Source organism: Vulpes lagopus, chromosome 11, assembly GCF_018345385.1.
Source record: "Vulpes lagopus strain Blue_001 chromosome 11, ASM1834538v1, whole genome shotgun sequence".
NCBI classification, from domain to species: Eukaryota; Metazoa; Chordata; class Mammalia; order Carnivora; family Canidae; genus Vulpes; species Vulpes lagopus.
The window spans coordinates 43541836-43568734 of NC_054834.1; the positions used below are offsets into that span (position 1 = coordinate 43541836).

Consider the following 26899-nt stretch of genomic DNA (forward strand, 5'->3'; position numbering starts at 1 on the left):
AAACACCAGTCTAGTTACTTTAACCTTTAGTAAGGGAGATTCTTAACAAACATTCAGATTAAGAAATTGGGTTTTAGGGGCGCCTGGGTGGCTTATTCAGTTAAGTGACTATTGATTTTGGTTCAGATCATGATCAGGGATCATGATCTCACATTTGTGAGATGGATCCCCACATGAGATGAAGCCTCACTTCGCTTGGGGCTCTGGGCTCCGTGGTGACTCAGCTTTGAGGATTTTTTCTCTCCCTTTACCCTTCTCCCCCCCGCTCATGTGTGTGCACACTCTCTATGCTCTCTCTCTCTCTCTCTCTAAAATTTTTTTTTTAAATGGGGTTTTATTCTGGAACAGAATACTTTCCCGCAATATATTTAGGGCCTTATATTCACTGTTAATTGCAATAACAATATTTTGTAATTTGGTCTAACATTGAAAATTCTTGTTAAATATTTTTAGTGGTAACTAGGAAAATATTTTCAGTCAGTAACCTAATTAGTATCCAAAAAAAGAATGTGAATGCTCTGCCTTCTTTCTCAGTAAAATAACAGTGACAATTCTTAGTAAAAGAAAACAAAAGCAACCTGACCTCCAAAAAGAAAATTCATACTGCTTCTAAATAACTTATGACTAATTAAAAATGAGATACAAAATAAGTTGTGAAACTAGCTGATTCCAGGTTTTACCAAATGTGGAATTGAATTTAAGTACCTTATGACTTAAATAGCGGTATAAAAAGAATCTATGTAATGTGGCACAAATATATCTCTACAGTATTTTTTCTTCAGTACTTTTGAATGAAATATTCACTGAGTTTTTTTCCATTAACAGTAGGGAAAGGAGGAGTTTTTATGTTTTATATTTCATTAGACTTTTATTGTTTATAGTGTTCTTACAGTGGTATAGATTACTCAAGTAATTCCTCAAGCCATCTACAGTTGAGTGAATAAGAAATATAGTTATTTTGATCCTCTTTGAAATCAATTTGATTACGTAACAAACTGTCAGACTCATGCAGAAGTGGGTTTCATTAACCACTTTCAAATTTTTCTTAGTTTTTGTTTGAGCATTCATGTGTCTTTCCACCTTCTAGTGAGTGTACAAGAATAGTTTTTTCATTGTTTATATTCTCTGAAATATGATAGGCATCTATGTTTTTGTTTTGTGATGGCTTCTGTGTTTTATAATCTGGCACCCAGTTGGAATTTACAATTCCAAGTAAATTGTGAATTCTTTAGAGAAGAGGGCCTGTTCCTCCGTTGTTATTTCTACATCCATTCTTGAAAATGGATTTGCCCAATAATGGGTATTAAATAAATGTCTAGGAAACAGAATAGGTGGGAGGAAACACATTGAGAAAATTGGAGAATGGCACTTGTATTACCTGAAATTCAGAGTTTGGTTTTTGTGTGTGTTTGTACAAGCTGTAAATTCATTTAGTGTATTTATGTCTAATTTTAAGTTCCTTCTTTGATATATGATAGTTATATCTGTATCTGGGATTTGATTTTAGTTCCTATGAAGTGTCATTGTACTTGTTCTTGGATTTTTGGCACTTGCTGTTACTATCAGGTGATTTTTTTTTAAGGCCCTTTCTAGTTCTTTGATTCTATGATTTGTGAATTTGGCATTTCCAACTCACAATTTTTAGTAATTGACAGCTATTTATGTTTTTTATAAATATACCTTAATGGTTACAGAAAATTCATGGTAAGTTTTTGGAATGTTAAACAAGAAATTCTGCCTTCAGCTTTTCACTGTCCAGAACCTTTGCGGTGCTCATATGAATGTATTACAAATCTAAATGTTAATTGTTTATAACGGAAGATGGTAAACAGTGCAAAGAAATCACAAAGTAAACTTTAGTGTTTTTCTCCCTAGATTTATAACAGAGAACCAAACAATTAAATAGACCACATTCTTAGGATAGACTGAGCCTAATTTTTCTTCTAAGTATAAAACACTCCCTTCATTGTTTAACACCTCATTGCAACTGACATCTCCCCTACAGTTTGAGTCAGCTGGAGGCTTTGCTATGTAATTAATGCATAATTGAAACCTCCTCCACACAATTATGGTACTGGCTGTACCCCATAGCTCATTTTGGCATAGATTCTATTTGGTTTCATGTAAAATTAAGGATTTTTCAGTTTTTTTAGCTCTTCAATAAGTAAATGAAACAAGACAAAACCCAACTTCACTTTTGACATCCCTAAATAACAAAATTAAGGTTATATTATGAAGTATTAAAAAGTACATTTTATATAGAATTATAAATGTGATCTTGAGTGAAGTTTTAGTAAGACTCTTAAGTTTATTTAAAATAAAATGATTGGATGGCACTTGTGAAACTGGCCATGATAGTATCCTCACAGGACAGAGTTCTAAAGGGAGATTGCACATCGAGGATGCTTCAGAGATATGTAGAGGGTTCCTCCTTGTATCAGTCAAATACTCTTGAGCACATTCATAGGAGAAAACTACTTGAGGCCTGGGGAGGAAGCAGGCAGAACAATTACTGGAGTTCATGCAGGACCATGAATAGTTTATGTTCTCAGCAGTCACAGATAATGCAAAAAGATTCAACCACTTTGGAAAACAAATATGGGACTTTTTTTCTTTTCTTTTTTTTTTTTTTTTTCCTCATGTTGAAGATACCATTGCACTATATTCTATCTTCTTGTCTTGGTTCATAGGTCACCTGTTAGTGTGATAATCAGTCCTTTGAAGGAAATCTGCTTTACCTGGTTATTTTAAAGACTAATTTAAACTTGCTTATCTGTTCTACCTAGATGTAGATTTCTTATATATTCCATTTTGGGATTCATTTAGAATTAAGTGTATGGCTTTGTGTTTTGTGTCAGTTCTGAGTCCTGGCCCCTTAGCTCTGTGTAATCCCCACCCCCTTTCCTCTTCTCTTTCTAGGACTTTTTCAGTTTTAGTAGTTCTGATTCGTTCTTTTTCAAATCTTTCGTCTTCTTTAAAATATTTTTTTCTCCTGTCTATATTTGCGGGCTTGTTTATGAGCTTTGATCTTTGCTAATTCCATTATTAGAAGTCCTTTTCTTTTGACAGTTGTTTGTTTCATGAAACCTGTTTGTTTCATGAAACCTCTTGTTTGTGTGTTTAGTTTTTTAGTACATTTCATGTTTTTCATTGTCTTCATTTACTGTTCATTTTCCTTGGAATTGTTTTCTGTGGAAATTCTTTGAGTTCCAAAATGAAGGTGGGGCACACATCGGGGTGGAAGGGTACTCCAGGAAAGGTTTGCATTTGTATTCGCTAAGTACCTGGGAACATTGCCAGTTTTACATCACTTTGAATTAATTTTCAGTTTGAGGTTTTTTTCTAACATCCAGATATTGTCTTGTCTTTTTCTTTTCTTTTTTCTTTCTTTTCTTTTCTTTTCTTTTCTTTTCTTTTCTTTTCTTTTCTTTTCTTTTCTTTTCTTTCTTTTCTTTTCTTTTTTTCTTTTCTTTTTTTCTTTTCTTTTCTTTTCTTTTCTTTCCTCTACTTTTCAAATTTCAACTTCTTTAATTTAGGAAAAAGGAAATATTTTTAACCGGAAAATATTCATAAACTTGCTCTGTTTTTAAAATAACATAAATTCTGGAACTTATTTAGCTATATCATTTATTTGAATTGTATTCTTTGACAGTACTAGTACAGTTATTTAAGTAGAACTGTATTTGTTTAAATAGTAATAACTTTAGTCATATCAAAATATGCCTTTACTCATGTAATATAAAGTGGAATAAATAAATTGCAAATATTGGATGTCAGTGGACATCATAATCTTTCTCCAAATCACATATATTCACCCATCACATTAGTTGTGTAATTCTGGTTATGTTTGTTAGAACACTTTTAGTTATAAATGATAAATACCAACTCAAAGTAGTTTTATCAAAAAATAACTTACTGATCCAACATAACTGAACAGTCCTGGCTTCTGACATAGCTAGACTCAGTGCTGAAATGATGTAATCAGGAGCTGGTCTCTCCATCTCTCATCTCCCCACTCAGGGACAAGGCTACTAATCACAGTAGAAAGAGAGTGCCTGTTTCCCAATAATTCCAGCAAAAATTCCAGGATTAAGACTCTTTGGCCTACCTTGGATAATGTGTTGATTTCTCAGTCAGTCATTGTGGTCAGGGTGGTTAATTCTTCCTTCAAATTTGCAGTTCTGAATTTGATCTTCCTTGCTGTTGCCAGGGTATTGATAAGGTCTGGGGTGGGGGTTTAAGAAAAAGAGTGGGCAGTGGATTTATTTCTAGTTTACCATTATACTGTGCTTAATCCCTGAGAATCCAACCTTTATGAAAGAAGGAACTTCGGTTAGGTTCCCTCCCTGGAGCAGAATTTGAGCTTTATTTCTTACTCTAGGAGTAAGTGAAATCTAGTAAAAAAAGCTTAAGTTAAATTAGTTTGCTAGTGTCTTCCGTGGGTAGAGAAGTCTGCATTGTTATTCTAACTTTAAGTTTATGAGAGTGTAGGATAAAAGATCTGTCCTTATGTTACCACATGAGATCAGGGCTGAAAAACATTTTGAAATACAGCTGTATTTACTATAGTGAAGGCTACTACTCTAAAGACCAAGATGTATTCAGAAATTAAAATACTAGAGTATGTAAAAATTATAGGGTGGTAGTTAAATAAGGAACCATGTTAATGACTCTGAACTTCAGTAAAACTTATATCAACAAACACGTGAACATGCAAATGGTATGTAACTCATTTTTTCTTAATACATTAGAAGTTGCATTAGATATTTAATAGATTTCTTAAAGATATTATGGATCACTCATTTGTACATGTTATAATTCATTAAAGATTATAAGTAATTTTGCATAAGTAATTTTATACTTTTACATTAAAATTTCAAAAGATAGAGAAGAGTGAGATACATTATTATATTTCAGAATGTAAACATTTTAATCCCATCTAGATAATAGAATGGTTGAGATAAATTAAAGCATCTTTCTCTTGTGAGACCACTTTGTATCTTGAACATATACTTCAAGAGGGCAGGAACTATATGTTTTGAACAACTATGTATATCGTGTAACAGCATGATGTATTACTGTTCACTTGATACATTTTTGTTGTAGTTTTATATTAAAACTATTTTTAACAATGCGTGAATGTTAATTTTAAAGTGTTTAATTACTCAGTGTTCGTATTATATTTGGCATTTTCTAAGTGGGCTTGATTAATAAATCACCAAAATCCATAGGGAGTAAAGTGATTATCTGAAGGACATTTTTAAATGATATGGAAATCTTAACTTTTCCACCATATTCTGACATGGATATGTAAAACAGCTCAGAAATGAAGTTCCATTTATCACAATCACCATCTACTAAAAACTTGCATAAATACAAGACTAGTATTACTAATGATGAATCCAGCATGTGATATTGAAATTTTTCAAAAGACTCTACCAAGTGCAAGCTCTCGTGTATATCCTATTTATCTGTCTTAAACTTTAGAAGCCGAATTACTCTCAATGTAAAATATGCTAATAGAGTGTATTAGGAGTATGCTTTTTTTTTTTTTTTTAAGACTTTTGAAATGCTTTGTGAACACCAACACTCTAGAACTGGCAACAGCTCTGCAGATTCTTAAATTATTTTTGAGAATATGTTGATGGTAGAGAATTGAATCACATGGTAGAGTTCATAATTTACTAAGTTACTACCAGTATTTATACTAAGACAATTGGCATACATTTAATTTCCTCCTTTAAAATTTGCGAAGCAACCTTGAAATGAGATAGCATTTCTTAATTTTGCTAAGTCATGATCCATGAAATAGGAGTGTTTTGTGAAACTCTTGGACAGGCTAAATCACCTATCTGGGAGGAAGCCACATCATCTTCATTTCACGTGATCTTTTGGTTTATCATAGAATTTCCTTCTAGCATTTGAAAAATCAAGGAATAGTTTCGTCTTTTATGTAACTTTGGAAAATGCTAAGTGATAAGTGAATATAAATTGTGTCTGTGTGTGAGAGATACACATACAGACCTACACACCAATTTACGGCCTATGTGAGCTGAATACTGTTGATTATTAGAGGTATTATACTCTCCACTCATTGTGATCTGTACATGCAGAGGAGTTTATTAAAAAAAAAGTTTGATCTAACTATCAATATATATATATTTTTTTACCATTTGTATCACTGAAACATTTGACCTTTTCTCATCTCTCTTTTTTCAAAGATTTGTCCCATCAGATGAAAAGAAGAAACAAGGCTGCCAACGAGAAAATGAAACTTTAATACAGAGAAGAAAAGATCAGATGCAACCAGGGGGCACGGCAATTAGTGTCACAGTTCCTTATAGAGTAGTAGACCAGCCTCTTAAACTTATGCCTCAAGACTGGTAAGATGATCTATTCTTTTATGTAGTCATTAATTTTTTTTTTGTATAATTAAAAGTATCACATTTTGTCATGAGTTCTTTGTGTGTGTGTGTCATGAGTTCTAAATAGAAAAACTATCACTGAAAACCATGTTAATATCTAAGTTGGTCATTAATAATGTCCACAGTTTAGTAAAGCCTAAATAAATTTGTGTTTTGGGTAGCTAAGCTTTATTTTACTTATAAGAAACACTAATTTCAGGGGTGCCTGCGTGGCTCAGTCGGTTAAGCTTCTGACTTGGGCTTAGGTCATGATCTCAGGGTCTTAGGATTGGGTCTTCTACTGTCTCCCCCCAGGTCAGTGGGGAGTCTCCTTGTCCCTCTGCCCCTCCCCCAACTCATGTACGCACTTGTTCTCTTTCAAATAAATAAAATCTTAAAAAAAAAACAAAACACTAGCTTCTGGAAAACTTAGTAAAAAATTATTTACACTGTTTATTTGTTCTGGATCAGCCTTTAGAGCAAAACTTCAAATAGACTAATGTTTTGAAAGACTATAGTTCTGGATTTTTTATTTTGAGAATTCACATTTTTGACTAAGAAATGATAAATGAAAGGATTGTTACTTTTATTGTAGAGAATAATTTAATAAAAAGAATAGGCACTCTGGTTAAGCCCTTTGATTGCATTAAAATGTCCTTTAATAAAATATAAAGCCTTTTATAACATATAGTGCCTATAAACTCAGATACATGAATTATTTTATTAATCTAAGCTGGAATAAAAATACAGAGTCTGAGAGTGCATCTCTGTCACATAACACAACACATTGATGCATTAGCTGAAATTTACCTTTGAAGTACTCATTAGTTCTCACACATTAAGAAGTCAAGGCATTGAGAATATAAGTATGTTAAAAATTTATTATATGAAGTAAGATGAGAATTTCAGATATCAAGTTTAAAAATTGGAGGAAGTAGGAAAATTACACCATTTGTATCATATTTTTGCAGTTATTTGCAGAAAAAATTACAAACACCATACAGGTGCTGTCACCTTTCTACAAAATATTGCTTGTATATATTAGCTAGATAACCTAGTCATTGGTGTCATAACCTAGGAATAATATTTTTCTTATCTTCTTTCCTTTCCTTTCCCTTTCCTTTTCTCTTTTCTTTCTCTGTTAATTGTCCCTTCAAGAATTCACTGAGTAGTATTTATATTATCCTGCTTACCTGTTAATAACCCTGTGAGACCAAGTAGGATCTAGGTGATGTCTCTCCAACAAATTTCCTTTAGTTTGGCAGGTACCTTGGGCTTTCAACTATTGTATGGCACAAGTTACAGCATGAAATTAAGAGGCCATTTAATAATGTGCTCCATTACCAAAGATAGTTTGGGCACTATAGGGCATATATCCTATGCAAGGAGGAAATTTTTTATTTAAGATTTAATTTTAGCCTTAGAGATTTTGAGCAGATTAAGATTTTTAAGCTGTGGTTTTTCACAATAACTTGAATTGTTGCTGTAGGTCTTTTACTTGAATAGAAGATAACCCTGGTTTAATGCTTTGTTGGCTGTATAGAGTTTTCATCTAATGCAGTGGTTATCAAAGTGTGTGATCTGTGGACCTCTGGGCATTCCTAAGACCATTTCAAGGAGTTGTAAGGTTAAAACTATTTCCGTAATAGTACTGAGATGGCTGTTGTCATGATTTATCAGTCCTCACACAGGAACAGTAGCATAACCAGTGCACAAGAGTAATCATTCCCTCCATTTCTCCTCCTCATTCTTCTTCTTCTCTCCATCTCTCTTCTGACTCATGGATTGTCCGTGTGCTTCTGTTTCCTCATCTGTAAAATGGGGGCAATAATAGTACCCACTTCATTAGATTGTTTGGAAGATTCAATGTGTTAACATATGTACAAGATAAGGTGCTTAGAACAATACTGGCCCATAGTGAATGCTCATAGTATGTCTTAATGTTAACTATTACTGTTTATATTATGGTTTTGTTCCTACTTCTTTAGTTCTAGGCTTAAACTGCTTATGGCCTTTGTATTTATTATGATTTCTCAATTTAATTAAATAATTTGTGAACTAATGAAATATGAAGGCCTAGAGAAAGATTTGTTTTTATGAAAACAAAATTGAACGGTTGGAAAGACAAATTGCTTTAAAAACCCTGGATAGGGGTGCCTCAGTGGCTCAGTTAGTTAAGCATCTGACTCTTGATCTCAGCTCAGGTCTTGATCTGAGTCATGAGTTCAAGACCCATGTTGGGCTTAAAAAATAAAGAGAATGCTAGTAGAATTTAGGGTGAGTGAAACAATTGTAAACAATTGGAAAAATTGAAGTCTAATGACTTTTATACTCAGATTACTTTCTAAATAATAGAAGAACTCAAAAATAAGACTTTGAGGTTCCAGAAAATGGTTGGTGAGTTACTATAATTTATAATGTTTTTAGTTAAAGTAAAGCATTTAAGATGTATTTGAATTTTAGATGATTTCCTTTTAAAACCAACTTTTTCAATTAATAGATCAAGTCATGTTCCCTAAAAAATGAGCCCTTATTCTAGAAGAAGGGCAGATTAAAAGGTTAAAAAAGATTGCATATAAGGATTGTGTTGTGTAATTATGTTTAAAAGACTTAGGTGCAAAAACAGATGCATAAGAAGTATAACAATCATTAATACACCCTAATGATAACATTGTAACAAAGAGTTACTGTAATGTACTCTGTCTCACAGATTTGTTGACAGGAGACTATGCCACATGAATAATTGAAACCTTTCCTTAAGGATTTACAGTAATCAGAGTTCATGTTTGAGATATTGTCTCAACCCTTGAGCTCTAACTCTGTCCCTTTTCTATTTATAGGGATCGAGTTGTAGCAGTTTTTGTGCAAGGTCCTGCATGGCAGTTCAAAGGTTGGCCATGGCTTTTGCCTGATGGATCACCAGTTGACATATTTGCTAAAAGTAAGATTCTCTTTATTTTTACTGCCTATCCAGTATAGAAATGCTCTTGCATTATGTACAAGAAAGCCACATATGGCTCTGCATATATGATATATACATTAAGACATGCTCATTTTTAAGCACCTGAGAAATATTTTTAAAGTATTTTTTCAGACATTAATATTTGTTTATGTACTTATGTCTTAAAGTAAATTACCATATCCTATTCCCTACATTGGGTCACTTAAAAAAGGATTAATTTGTTGCACATCCATACATTTTTATTAAAATTGATGGCCAATTTTTAAAGGGGTTGACTTTTGCTGAATAGTAATGTATAGCTAGAACTTAAAGAGCCATATGACTTTTTACTGGCTATTTCCATTGTCTGGAATGATTATAGTATGCATGATGGGTTTTTTTGTTTTGTTTTGTTTTGTTTTTTTCATTCAAGCCTAAATTCAAGTATTGTCTCCTTTAGAGAATCCTTCTCTGGCCAACCAGGAAATAACCATTACCTTCTCCCAGTTACTCTTTAAGCTCCTTTATTTTTATGATAGTACTTACTGTTGTTTGATATTATCTTATTTATATCTTTATTTCAAATCTTCCTTGGCTATAAGGCTAAGTTCTTGGTGGGAAGAGTCCTTTTCTGCCTTGTTTACCTTGAATTATCACAGAAGGGTGCCTGTCATAGAGGAAGCATTCAGTAGATAATCTGTTAAATGAATATTTCACGTGGCTTATATCTTTTGGTATATTGGAGATTAATTTATTAATTTAGTCTGATTTTTGGAATAGAGATATTCCAATTATTATTTAATTCAAGTACCCAATTAAGTTAGTAACCATAGTAAAATTTTTTTTTCAAAAGCATTCTCATGAAACAAGTATTTTTATTGGAAATGACAACTTTGATTATTATGAATGTGAAGTGTGCTACTGTAAAACCCAGCCATTTTAAAAGCAACTTCAGTTTTTGTTAGTGGTTACTAAACCATTCTCCAAGATAGAAACTACTGCCCAAGCTTGAAAGTTTTAATCCTTTGTTCTGCTCTACTTTCATTCATTTTAGACAATGATTCTAATATTACTAATATTATGATAGATTTTTATGTTATTTCTGAAACTTGAATAATACACAGTTGATAAATAGAAAGTTAAAGGTGGAGCGAGAACGGGAATTTAAATAAAATGTGAACACAAATGTTTTACCTACTTGCTTGCCTTTTTGAATAGTGTAACAATAACAAAAAAATGATTAAAAGGTCTTCAAGATGTAAATGCTGTCTAAATTTCATTCAGAATGTAATGATGTTAGTAATTGTTTTTTTCAGATTGTTAGTCTTCTGAAACTTAGATAAGAACTTGAGACTTTTTTAATAGTTAGCAATTAACGATTTTATTCCATGAATTATTCTTTCTTTTCAATCTTCCTTCCTTAATGAACATTTAAAATGAAAGTCCTTTCCATCTTAAAACCCTTTCTCCTGACCTTAACTCTAGCTCCTCTTTTTTCTTTTACTTGAATTATCTCTACTAATTTATTTTCTGTTTGGTTCTCAATTCACTGTTTGGCTCCTTTGCTCTCTACTAAACTATTCTCACCAAACTTATCAGTGATTTAAATACTATATACTTTTGAGCTCCTTAAGGGAATTTGATTCTCTTGACTTGGTTCTTTCTTTCTCAGATTCTCTAGCTTCCTTTGGCTTTCAGCTAGCTACCTGTTTATGTTTTGTTTCTCTTCTCCTTTATTATTGATACTCTCTCAAGGAGATCTCATAGCTTTCAATTACCATGTTTAATCTTCCCTTTATTCTAAGTTTGGTCTCTAGCTTTATATTCTGGGCCTATGTATCTCACTTAATTAGCAGATAACGCCTATGTGAGACCCTGTTGGTACATCAGACTCAACCTGTTCCAAATGAAGTTGATTGTCTTATATTCTCCCTCATTCCTAAACTGTTTCTTTTCTGCAATTAGTTGGTTTCCTTGCTTTTTACTTGCTTTTTCTAGGTTTTTACCCTTTCCCCCAAAACACACATAGAAAATGGTAACATCTATATAGCATGGGGAAAAACTGAGGGTATTTAGGACCATCTATATGGGCTCTGGTAGAAAACTTATATTTTCTTCATAGTGTATAATATAGTAGACTACAAAATTTTAGAGAAGATATTAAGTATAAATTTTATAAATTGTATAAAATTGATAGTTACCATTGAGAAAATTTTTTCATTAGTAATCTATATTGTGTTACTTCTTTGTCATCTGACATGCCATTATTGTACCTACAAAATACTATTCAAGACCATTGTCTTTTTCTTTTTGCTTCTTTGTTCCTGTAAAATAATATTGACAAGTGTCTTGCAGTTTGCAGAAAATGAACAATTCTGAATTATGTGCAGTATTTTGCTTTAGTACTGATTATGCTACCAGAGAGATGACTGACTTGCTTATAAAAGAACTTCATTTGTTCTATTTTTTGCTGAGGATTAAAAAGCTAAAAGTCTTTTTCTGAATAAGAAAGAGGTTTTATAGTAATGTCTTGATGTAAATTTGCCACCATTCCTTTAATGCTAGTAAAATATTCTGTATGGTGAGAGAAACTTTGTGCTTCTCATTTGTGATTTAAACTTTTTGGACTGTCATGTTTCACCTTAAATTCTAAAAGTTGTCTATTCTGGTGGAAAAATAAATACTGTATAAACTAAATCTATTGAAATTAAGGAGTGGGGGACTGTAGGCCTTTATAGCTTTAGATAAATCTTTTTTTTTTTTTTTTTTTTAATTTATGATAGTCATACAGAGAGAAAGAGAGAGAGGCAGAGACACAGGCAGAGGGAGAAGCAGGCTCCATGCACCGGGAGCCCGACGTGGGATTCGATCCCGGGTCTCCAGGATCGCGCCCTGGGCCAAAGGCAGGCGCCAAACCGCTGCGCCACCCAGGGATCCCTAAATCTTTTTTTTTTTAATTTTTTTTTTAAGATTTTATTTATTTATTCATGAGAGACACACGAGAGACACAGGTAGGGGGAGAAGCAGGCTTGCCACAGGGAGCCCGATGTGGGACTCAATCCCAGGACTCTGGAATCACGCTCTGAGCCAAAGGCAGACGCTCAACCACTGAGCCACCCAGGGATCCCTAGATAAATCATTTTTTAATTTAGCTTAATTTTTTCCTCATTTTATCTGTTTCATTTTTTCCCCCAGATATACCTAATATATTTTTAAGAGTGAGGGGCATCTCGGGAGCTTGGTCGGTTAAACATCTTGTCTTTGGCTCATGTCATCCTCCCCAAGTTGCAGGATTAAGCCCTGCATTGAGCTCCTTGCTCAGTGAGGAGTCTGCTTGTCGCTCTCCCTCTGCCTCGTTCCCAGCTCCTGCTCTTACTCTCTGTCAAATAAATAAATAAAATCTTCCACAAAAAAAAAAAAGATTTAGGGGCACCTGGCTGGCTCACTTGGTTGGTCACCTCAGTCTTGATTTTGGCTCAGGTCATGATCTTAGGGTCATGAGATTGAGCCCTGTGTTGGGCTCCATGCTCAGCAGTGTCTGCTTGAGATTCTCTCTCTCTCTCTCTCTCTCTCTCTCTCTCTCTCTCTCCCCCTTTGACCTTCTACTTTCCCCCTCTTTCTCTAAATAGATAAATAGATATTTTTTAAAAGGATGATTTAAAGGAAATATTGAGAGAATTAGAAAAGTGAAATGTAGTAAGGAAAATAGGAAGTGTTGAAATGTTGGCTTTAATTTCAAACTTTTAAAAATTAAAATTTTGTATGCATATAAATATTTTGAAAATGGGTTTTCTGAAGCTATGATATATAGCCCTTTTAATGATTCTGTGTATTAAATTTAAATTTAATTAAATTTAAATTTATTGAATTGAATTAAATTCAATTTATTAAATTGAATTAAATTCAAAATGAGTAATGTGCTGATGAGGGGTCTTTAATTATATAAAAGCATAATAATTTAGAAGTAATGTTTGTCTCTTTTTGTGGGCACTAATGATTCATTTTGGATTTCCATCAAGAATTACACCTTGATTCATTGTTAACATTGAAAGTGAATAGGCTATCAGCAGTGTGGAACAAGCAATCCATAAAGTAGTTCTCAGAAAAAACTAACAAAGTCAATCATTTTTCTCCTTAAAGACCTCAAATACTGGATGAGAATGATGATAGTAATAATTATATGTTAGGAGAAAAGTAAATTGAAAGAAAAGCTAAACATCTTGCATGTGTAATGTAAAACAAACTTCACTGGTGGTAAACTGTTTACAAAATAAACTAGCCAGGATGAGGATGATTCAACTGGATAATCAGGGACAGTGAAAGATTGAAAATAATACTTAATGGTACATTTGTTAACCTTTTGCAATATATGCCACTTGGGAGGTTTTGCCTTTTGAGTCTTTTATTTGCCCAACACCCAAAACCAACTGTTAAAAATGGAAACCAGATAATTTCACCTTCTTACTCTAAACTTTCTAATGACTTACTTTGGAATAAATTCAGATTTTTTTTTTTTACCATAGCTGAATTCTACATATAGGACATTGCCTATAAAAGAAGTTATACTTGTTTATAGAATGTGCCACGGTGGCTTTCATTTTAGAGCCTTTTTATCAGCTATTCCCTCTGCCTGAAAGCTTCTAGATCTTTTTGCTAGACTCAACTTTTTTTTTTTTTTTAAGATTTTATTTATTTATTCATGAGAGACATGGAGACAGAGAGAGAGGCAGAGACACAGGCAGAGGGAGAAGCAGGCCCCATGCAGGGAGCCTGATGTGGGACTCGATCCGGGGTCCCCAGGATCACACCCTGGGCTGCAGGTGGCACTAAACCGCTGAGCCACCGGGGCTGCCCTAGACTCAACTTTTTATATCAATTATCTGCTTCTATGTAACCTCTCAAGAGGCCTTCCAAATTTTTCTCTTTTCATCATTTACCAAGTTCTGTTAGTTCTTACTCCCTAATTATTTCTTGAATCTTTTTCTTGCCAGGCCTAAATCTTCTCCCCAAGTTTAGCAAATGTCTCTTCTGGATTACTAAATTGTATCAATAGTCACAGCTGAACGCTTTACAGTGGTTCTCCAAACCCCTTAATATAAGGGGCCTACAAGGCTAACATTATTCTCAATCTGTGGTCTTACCTTTTAAACATTCTTTACGTTACTTTGTATGATGCAATTCCATTAAATTTCTTTAGTTTCTAAGTGAAACCATTTCTCTTTGAGCATGTTCTTGGCTAACTGGGTCACTTTTGTTCTGTGTTTGCCTAATTCTTACTCAAACTTTTAGGTCTTAGCATTTTCTAAATTCCATGGTCTGGGTAAGGTACTTTTATGTTACTGTGATATATTGCACCTTTATCATACTTTATTTGAATAGATTTTTTTTATCCTTCACCAGACCATATGTGTTTTATCTCCCTTATTCCTCATTTCACTCCCAGTAGCTGGTATGTATAAACCTTCAGTAGATATTTGTTGAATTGAATGTTTTTGAGGATGCCACAGTGCTTGTTAGCATCTATTTCAAAGATCACTTTGGTTCTAATGTTTCATTTGGTTGAAGAAAGATTAATCTTTAAAGTTTTTTGTTTTGTTTAGTTTTTTGGTTAATGTCTGTATTGGATATTTTTATTCTTTCAGAAAATATTTCTATAATTTTGATTGCAGTTTGAATTAAAAATATTATTTCCCCCCATATAGTTAAAGCCTTCCATCTCAAATATGATGAAGTTCGTCTAGATCCAAACGTTCAGAAATGGGATGTAACAGTATTAGAACTCAGCTATCACAAACGTCATTTGGATAGACCAGTTTTCTTACGATTCTGGGAAACATTGGATAGGTAATTCTGATCCTAAAATGCACTTACTTCTGCTTTATTATAGTAATTTTCCTTTCTCCTCAGTTAGACATTAAGTTCATTAAAGTTGTGAACATATCCCCTAATTCCCTTTTTCGAACACTGTCTGATTTGTTGCTGATCTCCAGTAGATAATTAACAAATATCTTTGTTGTATTGATTTTAGAAACAGATGGAGAAAGGGTGCATAGCTGGATAGAAAGAACAGTAAATTCTGAGTCAGAAGACCTAGATTTTCATTTTGATTTTGTGATCTGACTCTAATGAACTGTGTGACCTTTCTGAACCTTGTTTTCTGTCTATCCAAGGGGCTTGGATTAAGTGATCCCTACAGGTTTTTTGTGGGGTTTTTTTGCCAGTATTAAAAGGTCACTGACTGGATGTGAGTTAAGGGTAGCTTGTGAAAGGAATAGCGTTTTTTAATTTAATTACTATTATAAATAGTATTCTTTTTTTTTTTTTTTTTAATAAATAGTATTCTTAAAGCCCCTTTACAGTAACATCAGTTTTATAATTGGAAAATTTAAGAACAACATATGATCACGATACCACTAAATTTATTTTTGTTTGGGTGTTCTTTAAAATGTATCACTTTCTTGGTATAAATCTCTTGCTGAAAATTAAGGGTTTTCCAAAGTCAGAGGTAACCCAGTGATTATAACTGATGATAATATTAAAGAGAAACATTTATTATTCTAGCCAGAAGCTCTGAGATTATAGAATTTAATAGGAGGAGTGTTTCTTCTGGCTTCAAAAGTTATTATTCTGTATTTCCAAAGTACAATATCATGTTTTCACTTTTTTAGAAAACAAAAAATCCAGTCACTTTTTAATTTTACGTTTAAAAAAATGTTAACCTATTTTTACATATAATATTCTAAAAATTCTAGAATTCATGTAATCATTATAACATATTATTATTTTTCAGGTACATGGTAAAGCATAAATCCCACTTGAGATTCTGAATTTACTTGGTTTCCCCTTTTTCTGGAGATCTGGATTAAGAAGCATGGATGTACTTTGATCTAAAGACTGAAACTCAAGCTTTATGAATTTATCAAGAACTTACAAATGAAGAAGGTCACAGATCGATCTTTTATAAGACCTTATTTGATGCTTTATGCTTCAAAGGGATGATGCTTGTCATCCATATAAGCAAACTTTTTGGCTTACAACTATTTTTTTAATATTAGCCTTCTAGTCTGTAATGAAAATTGTATATTTTGATAGAAGTTTTTTCTCCATTGGTTAAATTAGCATTACTTAAAATTTGTTTCTTTAGAAAATAAATACAGGTTATAAATGTGTGTATATTTAGAGGTTATAAGGCTCTCTAAGCCACCTTGCTTCAGATTTTTCATTGCTCTATAATTCCTTTTATTGAAAATACTATGTTATGAATGGTATTAAATTTTAGTCTCTGGAACTCCAAAACTAGCAAAGGGATGTGACTATTTTGAATGAATCAGAATGTCAACCTGTATGTATACTATACCTATACTTATTCTTTATTTAAAAAAGAATGATGAAAAATCAAGAACAATTCTTCAGCTTTGGTTGACCTGTTCAGCCTTTTCAAGACTTCTTTACTTATAATGAATACATTTAATGAATGTACATTCTTCTCACTGACTTTGGTGATTTTAAAACTTAAGAATGATATATTTCTATCTGTGCTATCTTTCCACTTGAAAAATCTCAAAACACAGATTAAAAACCTGATAGGCTATAGTGCTTTTTATTTTGGGAGCCAGAATATGTTTGGGGGAAGGAAATGTATTAGTCCTACTGCAATGTAACTTTAACTTTCTTACCTTTTCTCATAAGTTTACCTTTGATTCTTACTTTATATGTATGGCATAGGATTTTGAGTCTTCTATTTCTAGGCATGTTGCTCTTGGAGTTCTTATCCCTAAATATTGATAAACTCCCCCAGACACCAAAGAACACATTTGCTTAAGTGTCTGAACAGAAACAAGATAAAAACACTGGTATTTTTATGTGCGTATTCAATATCGTATAAAATATAAAACCTATATTTTAACTTAGTAAAATATTTTACTACTTCTCTACTTCAGAGTGTTGCATCCAAGGTACAAATGAATGAGCATTTTCCTTCAGTCTTGATTTCACCTTTTATTACTTAAAAACAACTTGGAACCTCTACTCCCCTAAAGAGATTTTTGCCATGAGAACGTTGCTGATCATTGATCTTGTGTCATTTTTTTTTTCCTCCAATCCCCCCCCCCCCGCCATGATCTCTGAGGTTAACATTTTTGGGGGGTAAACATTTAGCTGCTTCTTACATTATGCTGACATTAGCTAAGCCCCATTTTGAAATTTAATGCTAAATGAGAAGCACTTATTATTTATTTTTAAAGTAATCAGAAAAGTCCATACCAATAGTGAATAGAAAAAGTATTTATTCATATGAAATTCACTAGGTTCTTACAAAAAGCAGTCAGCATTTAAATTATTAGATTGTAGGTTATTTATAAGGTTTGAACAGATTCTACCCCCTTCTTTTTCTGCATCCTTTCTTCTTGAAAACAAAAAAGAACTCAAATTTGTTCACTTTAGAATTTCTCAGCATATAAACTGTTTTCAAAATAAATTATGTATTGTATAAACTTTCTCCATGATGAAATCGTCGAGGACTAGAATCTGTGATATTTTAATGTAAGATTACTTGTTAAGACTACTACAAGTGGACAAGAACTACCTTTCTATAAAGATTTTTAGTATTTATACTTATGTCATATATGAAATTTACTTGATTACAGAGTATGGTTAAAATTGGGAACATCTACTTTAAACAGGGTTTATTTTTCTATCTTGAATTTGCCTTATGTATATTCAAAGGCTTCTGGAAATACTGTAAAGGAACATTAGGAAAAGTACAAATATGCTATGCTATGTATTTTAAAATCAGACCCTTAGTATGTGCTTATTTTCTTTTTCTTTTTTCAGCAGTTCAGTCCCTTATTTAGGCCCATAGAATTAATTTAATAGCCATTAATTCCAAAAACCATTTTTTTCAGGAATCGTATTATCTCATGACTCCCAAGCCCTACAGCAGCACCTATCACTGTGCCTTGCATATATAGGCATTCAGTAAGTCATTTATATTCACGAATTACTGATCTTTTCATTGTGACTGGTTTATTACAAAAAGTACTTTGACTAGATTTTGGAGTTTGAGAATACAGAATTACAAGGAATGAAGAGGTATACACAGATATTTTAGTGGAAATGAGGTGTACATTAATAAACTTGACTTATCCATAAGTTACTGTTAATTGGAGATACCCTTGTCTTGTCCCACTGGTAAAAGAAAACTCCATTTCTTATTCATAAGACACTTTCTGATTCGGGTAACATTAAGAAGCTTGTAGGTTTCAGTCACTAACTCTCAACCCTGACTGCACATTAGAATCATTTGGGGGACCATTTAAATATATTATTGCCTGATTCCTGATTCTGATTTAATTTGGGCTGAGACCTGATCAGTATTTTTAAAAAGTTCTCTAGGTAATTTAATATTCAGAAAGGATTGAGAATCCCTGATTTAATTTGTTATTGAAAACAATGCCAGTATTAAATGTTTCATTTCCTTTCCTTCCTTCCTTCTCTCCTCTCTTCCTCTTAATGTCTTTCTCTCTCTTTCTTCTGTTCTCTTCTCCGATTTTTTTTTCTTTTGGTGGCCACCCTTTGCACTAGACCGTCCCCCTTACTGATGGTATTGGCCTATAGTTCCACATGACAAATTCAAGTCTTATTTATTTAATATAGGAGTATTTTGCTGTTTAATATTTAAACAATGTTTAATATATTTCATTATAAACTAGTATTATAGTTTATGATTTGTTTCCCATGTGTCCATATCTTTAACTTTTTTTTTAACAGCCGCATCACAACAATCCATACAGAAATAGCTAGTTCATAATGAGGAAAATTTCATAATTTTTAAGGTAGAAGAAAGTAAAGTATTAATTTCTTATCTGCCATGCAGAATTAGACAGAGTTTGCTTATGAAAGGAAAGAGGCATACTTTTTAATTGGTCTGCACGGAAAAGTAAAAGTAAATTATTCATTTAAATAAAATTCATTATCAAACACTGAAGGAAATATTTTTCCTAAATAAAAATTTTGTGACTCCTAACAAAGTTAAAGCGATACATTGTTCTTTTTTGGAGGGTGGGAAGGGGGTATTTAGTTGCCATATTTCTTACTATATAACAGTTCCATTTTATTGGTATTAACAATAGAAATGAATATAGGATATACATATGTGGCCAGAAATGAAGTGCCACTCTGTCAGATAACAGTTACCTGAGTCTTAGTTGTTGAACTCATTAGTTTATAAAACTTTTTGAGACCAACAGTGCATTTTATAAATATTATAAAAGCTAATCAAAATTAAAACTGAAAAATAAATTTAATTACATGAGCCTTAATATTACTTGACTATATTTTTATTCACTTAGATTTGATATTCAGCTGGTTACCCTCACCATAGTAAATTAACTTCAAAAAAAAAAAGGACAAATGACTGAATTTGACTTAAATTAAGAATTGGATTAGGAATTTTGAAATGCTGTGTCCTATATATTCTGGCCTATCCATTGCCGCATTTGGCTGTGTAGTGGTGCCAGCATGTTTTCTATATTAATATGTTGGAATAATAACTAAGAAAAAATTGAAAATGTATAATAAGTGTATAAAGAATTATATTTAGTAAATGCATAATAGGCAATACTTTAAGGTCATTGATCTGTTTGGGTTTCTATGTTTTATTTTAGGTAGTGTTTATTGAGTATCTTGGGAGTTATAAATGTATGCCATTTAAATGAGTAAAGCTAATGAAATTTTACTGCCAAAATTCAAAAAGTGGAGTGATAGGATGTCAAATTTAAGTAAATGATGTATCTGAGAATTTTCTTTGCTACTGAATTCCCTTTCTATCTAGTTTAAACTTATTAAAAGCTACTTACCCTTCAAGTTTGATTATAGTGCTTTATATATAATATAGTTTTTTACATGGTGTAGGCACTATAAATGATTGTTTAGCCATCAATTTGTATTATTTCTCAAGCAAAGTGGTTCTTGAATGGAGCTTAAATTTGGGCCATGTGATCTGATAAAATGTTCTAGTCATTCTCATTTCAGTGGATTTTTAAATTTCAAGTTTAATTGTAAATAAAACATTTTTTACTACTTTAACAGTCTTGGGGACATTCCTATCCCCACTTCTAATATATGCTTCATCCCTCCAACCGAAAAAATCACTTTCAACCAAGAATATAGAAACTATATTAACGAGTAGGATATGGAAGATGACAGTCTTTCCATAAATGGATTTATGAGATTTTTCAGGCTTAATATTTCTCTTTTGAAAATAAATACAATGTGAGTTTTCACTTTGAAAACTAATGAATTAAAGTACATTTACAGTCTGCTCTTGATAAGTTAAATAATGTAGAGAATCATAGTTCTTCCTAAAAGTAATAAGCCACATGCTCTACTGAGCTTAGTTTGTTTATGGTCCAATATATTGTGTCCTTATTGTTGGAATAGAATTAAGGTATCTGGTAAATTACATTATCTTTAAAGTTTGTGCACCTTGATTTTAACATTTTATATTTGAAAACAAACTGTACTCTGCATATAATCAAATCATTAACAGCATCATCATATTGGTTGTGCCAGTGATAATGTGTGACTCTTTTGCAACAAAATTTATTTAATGAAGAGTTTAATGGGCCCTACTCAAACTTAATTTCCATTTAGTTCATAAGTGCCCACTAAATATGTGTTTTATCACGCTCTTCTGTTCATGTGATCATCTGTGCTTAGCAGATGAGCATTCACATAACTAAAATAGATATATCATAAGCTATAAATGCTGTTGGATTTTTTTAAGGCTCAAAGGTGCTAGTAATAGCATACTGCCAAATAAGCTTTTTCTCCTCCCATTTTCTAAAAACATTTTCCATTTCTATTTAATCGTGTAATTATGAAGTGTTTATGGTGGGTTGGAAGACTTCCTCTTAATGTTCTTCAGTAGCCATAAAAAAAAAGAAACATGAAAAGTAGCTCTAGAGAAGGCTACATTGTGTCTCTCATAATTATTTGTAGATACTTTGTCACAGAATTAGAACTCATCTTTCAGAGAATGTTGATTTATATTACATAACTAATGTAAATAGGACTCAGGCCATGTAAGAAAGAAAAAATCAGATTTTGTTAATCACACTTGAATATTTTTTTGCACTGTGCTTCATTTACCAAAAATTTCCAAAAGGAAACACATTGGGTTACACAGCATTCACTGTGATAAAATATGGTAATTTACACTCACAGAACAGCTACATTCATGGAGTTTACCATGTTAAAAATGTAAATATGATAATGGCATCAATTTCTCTTTTAAAATTATTAAATAATACAATTTTTTTAATGGAATAGTTTGAAATTTTATCAAGTTGGTGTATGTAATTATTGGGAAAGATCAAATGAGCTTACTCATGGCTTTTTCTATTATTTTAGCCTACTTGGGCATCACTAATATTTATGGTCATTTTGACTGTAAAGCAATTTTAAAGTATTTATATTCTTAATTATGTTTTTATTTCATAGTACACCATTGAGTACAAAAAGGAAGTGTAAGGGTTACTGATGAAATAAACTAGGAGGCATAAATGTAGTTGATGTAGGAATTTGAGGAGAAAGAAGAAATTATATGGGAACTCCAACTCAGTGGGGAAAAAATGTAGTAGATTTTGGGCAGTGATGTATCTTTTTGGGGGGTTAGACATAAATTTAAGTGAAACTAGGCAAACCTGTGGTGTGGTTTTTCTCCAGCAGCATTTAGTGGCTTGATTTGCAGGTGTAGAGAAAACAAATAGGTTTTAAACTTTTGATGGAAGTAGAAGCAGGCCAGGGAGGTGAACATATTCACAGAAGTGATGACTATAGTACCAGGATGCGGAATCTAAGCTTTTCAAGGAATAATATAAAGGAGGTGGCAGATTATATGAAGTTGGGGCTGACCCATGAACTGAAAACTTAGTGAAATGAAACTAAAAAAAGAAGGTTAGAGAATGGGATACGTGAAATCAATATTTCAGAGGCAATAAGATACTGATGAGGAAAAGTCAAGACCTTGGAAGTTCCAGAAGAGCTCTTTGGACTCAAAGATCTGAGGCCATGGTACTCATATGAGTGTTGAAATAACAGAACAATAAGAATAGGGGTTGCAGGGAAGATAGCAATGACAAGAAAACCCTAAATGGGTAGCATAAGCTTTAAAGGATCCACACTCAAAAATCTTTGGCTTTGTATCAAGAGACCAGTGAACATACATTTAGATATTTTAAGATTATTTTAAAGGTGTAGATCATTTCAATGCCCCCCTCTAACGTGTGTCTTAATTATGTGCTTGTTTTATTAGCACAGATTAAGAAGACTTTTATTATACTAAGTGTAAATCCTCTCTGACAGCCTTTTTTACCTTCTCTGAGTCTTGTTTTCCCCAGTTTGCTCCCACATCAGGCTAGTTCTTGTATTCTTCACCTCTTCTGCAGCCCAATGATAACTGGAAATGGGTAAAAGTCTTTGGTAGAAGACCTGAACACCACTCTGTTCTGAGGTTTCACAACTTGCCCAAACTGAGGTCACTATATATACATCTCATTACTAAGGGAGAACACCATGAGTGGTTCCCAAAGTGGGTACAGAGTGATAGAAAAAAGGAAAACCTGAAAGTACTAGGGGTTAGAACGGGTTTTTCATTGACTTTTCTATGGGCATCTTCCTCAGTTTGCTTTGTTCTAGATTTTTGCATGTGAATTTTTGGAATGTTGTCAGCTTTCTTTTCCTATGGTGAGGTGGGTTAGATGTTATTTTGAACCTTATCTAAATCTCAATCTGAATCTGGTTTCTTTGATTTCCTTGTTAACATGAGGTGGTGTGTATCTTTTCTTCTTTGGTGGCTGGTGGTTTTACTGTTTTCCTTTTTTCTCACTCCCCTACCAATTTCTTTATTGTGAAGTGTGATCGAGCTGTGATCTCACTTTACTTCATTGTCTTCACCAGGAAGTGACCTTACCTATTCTTGATGGGAGAAAGAGAAGCCATGGACTTCTCAGTACTATATATATAATGTTTTAAATGTCCTGTCACCCATCAAGGACTTGTCTATTCGTATGTTGTTCTCCTACAACCTCCCCTACTGTCATGAATTTGCCCTGCTCTCTTTCCTCTCTAGCTTGTGTCTTCATTTTGTCACCCTGTACTCTTATCCCTTCCACCCACATTTAAACTGGGTTGCACCTTTCATCTTAAACAGAGTTCTAGGGAAATGGCTTGAATATGTCAGCACCTCACAGTCAGAGATCCATGGACTTAGAGGAAAAGAGTGCAGTCTACAGTTGTACTAAATAAGACTAGCTTTAGAGTACCTGCTGGGCTGCTGCATGGTGGGATCTCGGTTCATGTTTGTATGGATACTGGCAGCTTGCTGCTTCATATAACCACATCCCACAGAAACAGAGGGAACTGCTTGCTTGTTTTGTTCCCGGGTTTATTGCCACTCGGACTGACCCATAGTTTGCCAAAGGGTGAATGAGTAGACAAAGGAAAATAGTCTAAAGAAGCCTAATGAAAAACAGACCATTCAGAAGTGGGTGGTGGTGAAAAAGAATTGCTGGTGGAGATGAATGACAACTTTAATTTTGAAAAAGCACATGAAGAAATTCACAGTGTGAAATAAACTTTCTATAAATTAAAAACCCAACACATTAAAATGTAGAAAAAGAGGGAAATAGCCACTCTTGAGAACCAAATTAGTGGCCTAGAATATGTGCAGTAGTAGTTCTCTCTAGAAAAGAAAAATCTATAAATTAAAGACCCAACACATTAAAATGTAGAAAAAGAGGGAAATAGCCACTCTTGAGAACCAAATTAGTGGCCTAGAATATGTGCAGTAGTAGTTCTCTAGAAAAGCAAAATCCAAAGGCATGGAGATTGTAGTAAAAATGAAAACGCCTTGAAGAAAAGTTTAGGATAGTGAAGAACCATAAGGAAGAAAAAAGGAAACAAACTTATGAAAACGATATTCATAAATACTAGAAGAAAGTTTCCCTGGTTTGAAAGGCCTCTTGATATATAGGTTCCATGTAACATGGTGGGGGGAAGACACCTAGGCAGACATTTCATTCAAATACTGTCTATTTTGGGGCTGTGATAAACACTGTTTTAGTCCCTGGAATTCAAGGTGAACAAAGCATTGAACCATGCCTTCATTGAGTAGGAAGAGGTAGATAATAAAATGAATAAATGTGTCAGATGTGAATAAGTGATACAGAAAAAGAGTGACAAAGTGTCAGAATAAGGAGAGGCAAGATTTAACTATAATTGTGGTCAGAGACTGTTAAGCTGACATTTGAGCAGGAGGTGAGGGAACCAACCTCATGCATATCTGGGGAGGAAAATACTCCAGAAAGTGAACAGGAGGTTTAAAAATAATCCTAAAATGGTATCATATCAGCAACTTAAAGACTGGCAAGGAGGCCACTTGGGTAGAGCTGAGGGAGCAAGGACAGAAGATGTGAGTGCAAAGTGGCAACAGGAAACAAGATTATGTGGGACTTTCTAGACCGTTGTAAAGCCCTTGGCTTTGGTACATAGGGGAAGCCATTGGAGAGGTTTTGAGCAGAGGAGAGACCTCGTGACTTTAGGAGTCATAATGCTGTTGAAAAATAACTGAGTAGTAAAGGTAGGTGCTGGGAGACCAGCTCATTAGATATTTCAGTAATTTAAATCATTAGGGCTTAGGCCAATATGGTTATTGGTGGAGTGACTAATGATCAGATTCTGGAAATATTTTGAAAATAGATGGAGTGGGTGTGGTGTGATAATAGAATCAACAGGTTTTATTGTTTTTGGCTTTTGCCTAAATAACTGGAAGGATGGGGTTTTTGCTTACTATGCTAGGAAAGAATTGTGTAAGGGCCAGATTTTGGGGTGGTAACAGCTGAAGGAATCAGGGGGGAATGTTGAGTTTAAGACGCTTATTAGACATGCAGGAGAAGATTCTCAAATTTTTAATTTCAGGGTAAAGAGAGGAATTTATAAAGGAAAACAAAAATTACACCTCCAAGCTTTCTAGAATGACAACTAAATCTGTTTCCCAGGTGAGATCATTTATCTTGAGGCTATGCAAGGATCCAAAGAGTGTGTCTCCCAAGTGACCTCAGTTGAAGAAAATGCACATTAGAATTTTCAAGAACTTCAAACAAATAAACACCTGTGTTCTGTGATAAAGTGGGAATTTGTAATATTAAGTGATAAGTGTTCTTCAGGTAGGAAAGACACACTACCTGGAAAATCTCCCATCATTAACTTTAAGTACTAAGCTATCTCAGCAAAACCCAGAAGTGAGGCCTGAGCAGGGAGTGAAGAAGGAAAACATCTAAATTTCTTCTCCCTGGTGAGAAAAATGATTTCATGGAAGATGAGCAACACTTGTTCTTGCAACTAAGCAGAAGTTCTATATTTTTGATGAATAGCTTTCTAAAACCCACTGAAGCACTTTGGAATATTTAAAAAACAAACATTGTATTAAGGTTTTGGAGATTTTTAAATAGGTCAGGAAATTATTTCCAAGTTGTTAAATTGTGAAGATACGGACATTTTGATAGATACTATACGTAACGTTTTCAGCTGCAAAAGCACAAAATAAAAAAATATTCCCAATAACCATTTAAAAAATTTTTTTCCATAGCACAATTTTTTCCCAACAGTAATTACCTTCTTGTTCATTCACAGACTTCTGATCGTCTGACTTCGTAGTAATTTCTAACCTTGTTATTTGGCAAAGAGATAATTTAGGTTTAAGAGAAAGGTCAACTCTCTCATTTTCTTGTTCCCACTTGCTTCCATTATTACTGTTATCTTTAACGGTTTTTTTTTTTTAATCTTTTTCTCAGAGATCTCTCTATGCCACTTTTCCATTTTGTAAAGTATAAAGTGTTGTCTGTCACAGTATGCTGGATGACGGAATGAAAATTTCGCTGTCAGGTTTTTTCCTTAATTCACCTTGTACTGTATACAGATCAAGTGAAGGCATCTGTGTCAATTCATATATTAACTATTAATAAAGCTTAATTTAAATGCAAATATATATTTTAGTGTCTTCTTCCTGTACCTGACTAAATCATCTGAGATGCTCCCTGGAGTGTATGCCCTACTTTGGAGACCAATAGCATTAAGTAAAAATGTTTTTATACAGTATTTATCAAATACTGGTGTGTGGACCAGGAGTGTTAGCATTCCACGGTGGTGGTGAATTGTGTGATTGTTCAAGTACAGATTCCTTGACCTTTGTTTCTAATTTACTGAGCAGATTTTTGTGGGATAAAGCCGAAGAATCCACATATTTAACAAGGTTCTCAAGTGATTGATGGATGCACTATTTTAAGAGTCAATGGCTTTGAAAAACGTGAAGCCAGATTGCATTTTCAATCTCATCAAAGGCTTCCCTCCCAAAAATTTAGGTCCAGATAATACTGCTTTGCAGTCTTTCAATCTGCCATCCATTTTTGCAGCTCCATGCCTTAGTAAATGTTCCTTTTCCTGACTAGAAGATGTGTTCTTAACTTTTAAGACAGTTCAAATTCACACCTGTGAG

General features: G+C 33.3%; 1 protein-coding gene across 3 annotated transcripts in view; it reads left to right on the forward strand.

Annotated features, from left to right (window-relative positions):
• The window catches only part of CDC73 (cell division cycle 73), a 118940-nt gene that overhangs the window by 89417 nt on the left and 2624 nt on the right, over nucleotides 1–26899 (forward strand). The window contains exons 14-17 of one of the 3 annotated variants that reach the window (XM_041723222.1): nucleotides 6222–6383; nucleotides 9245–9345; nucleotides 15048–15189; nucleotides 16136–26388. In XM_041723222.1, coding sequence (XP_041579156.1) covers nucleotides 6222–6383; nucleotides 9245–9345; nucleotides 15048–15189; nucleotides 16136–16172 — 442 coding nt within the window. In that variant the 3' untranslated portion in view covers nucleotides 16173–26388. Of the gene's footprint in view, nucleotides 1–6221; nucleotides 6384–9244; nucleotides 9346–15047; nucleotides 15190–16135; nucleotides 26389–26899 lie in introns of those variants that run through there. The other 2 variants (XM_041723224.1, XM_041723223.1) reach the window with 2 other exon arrangements.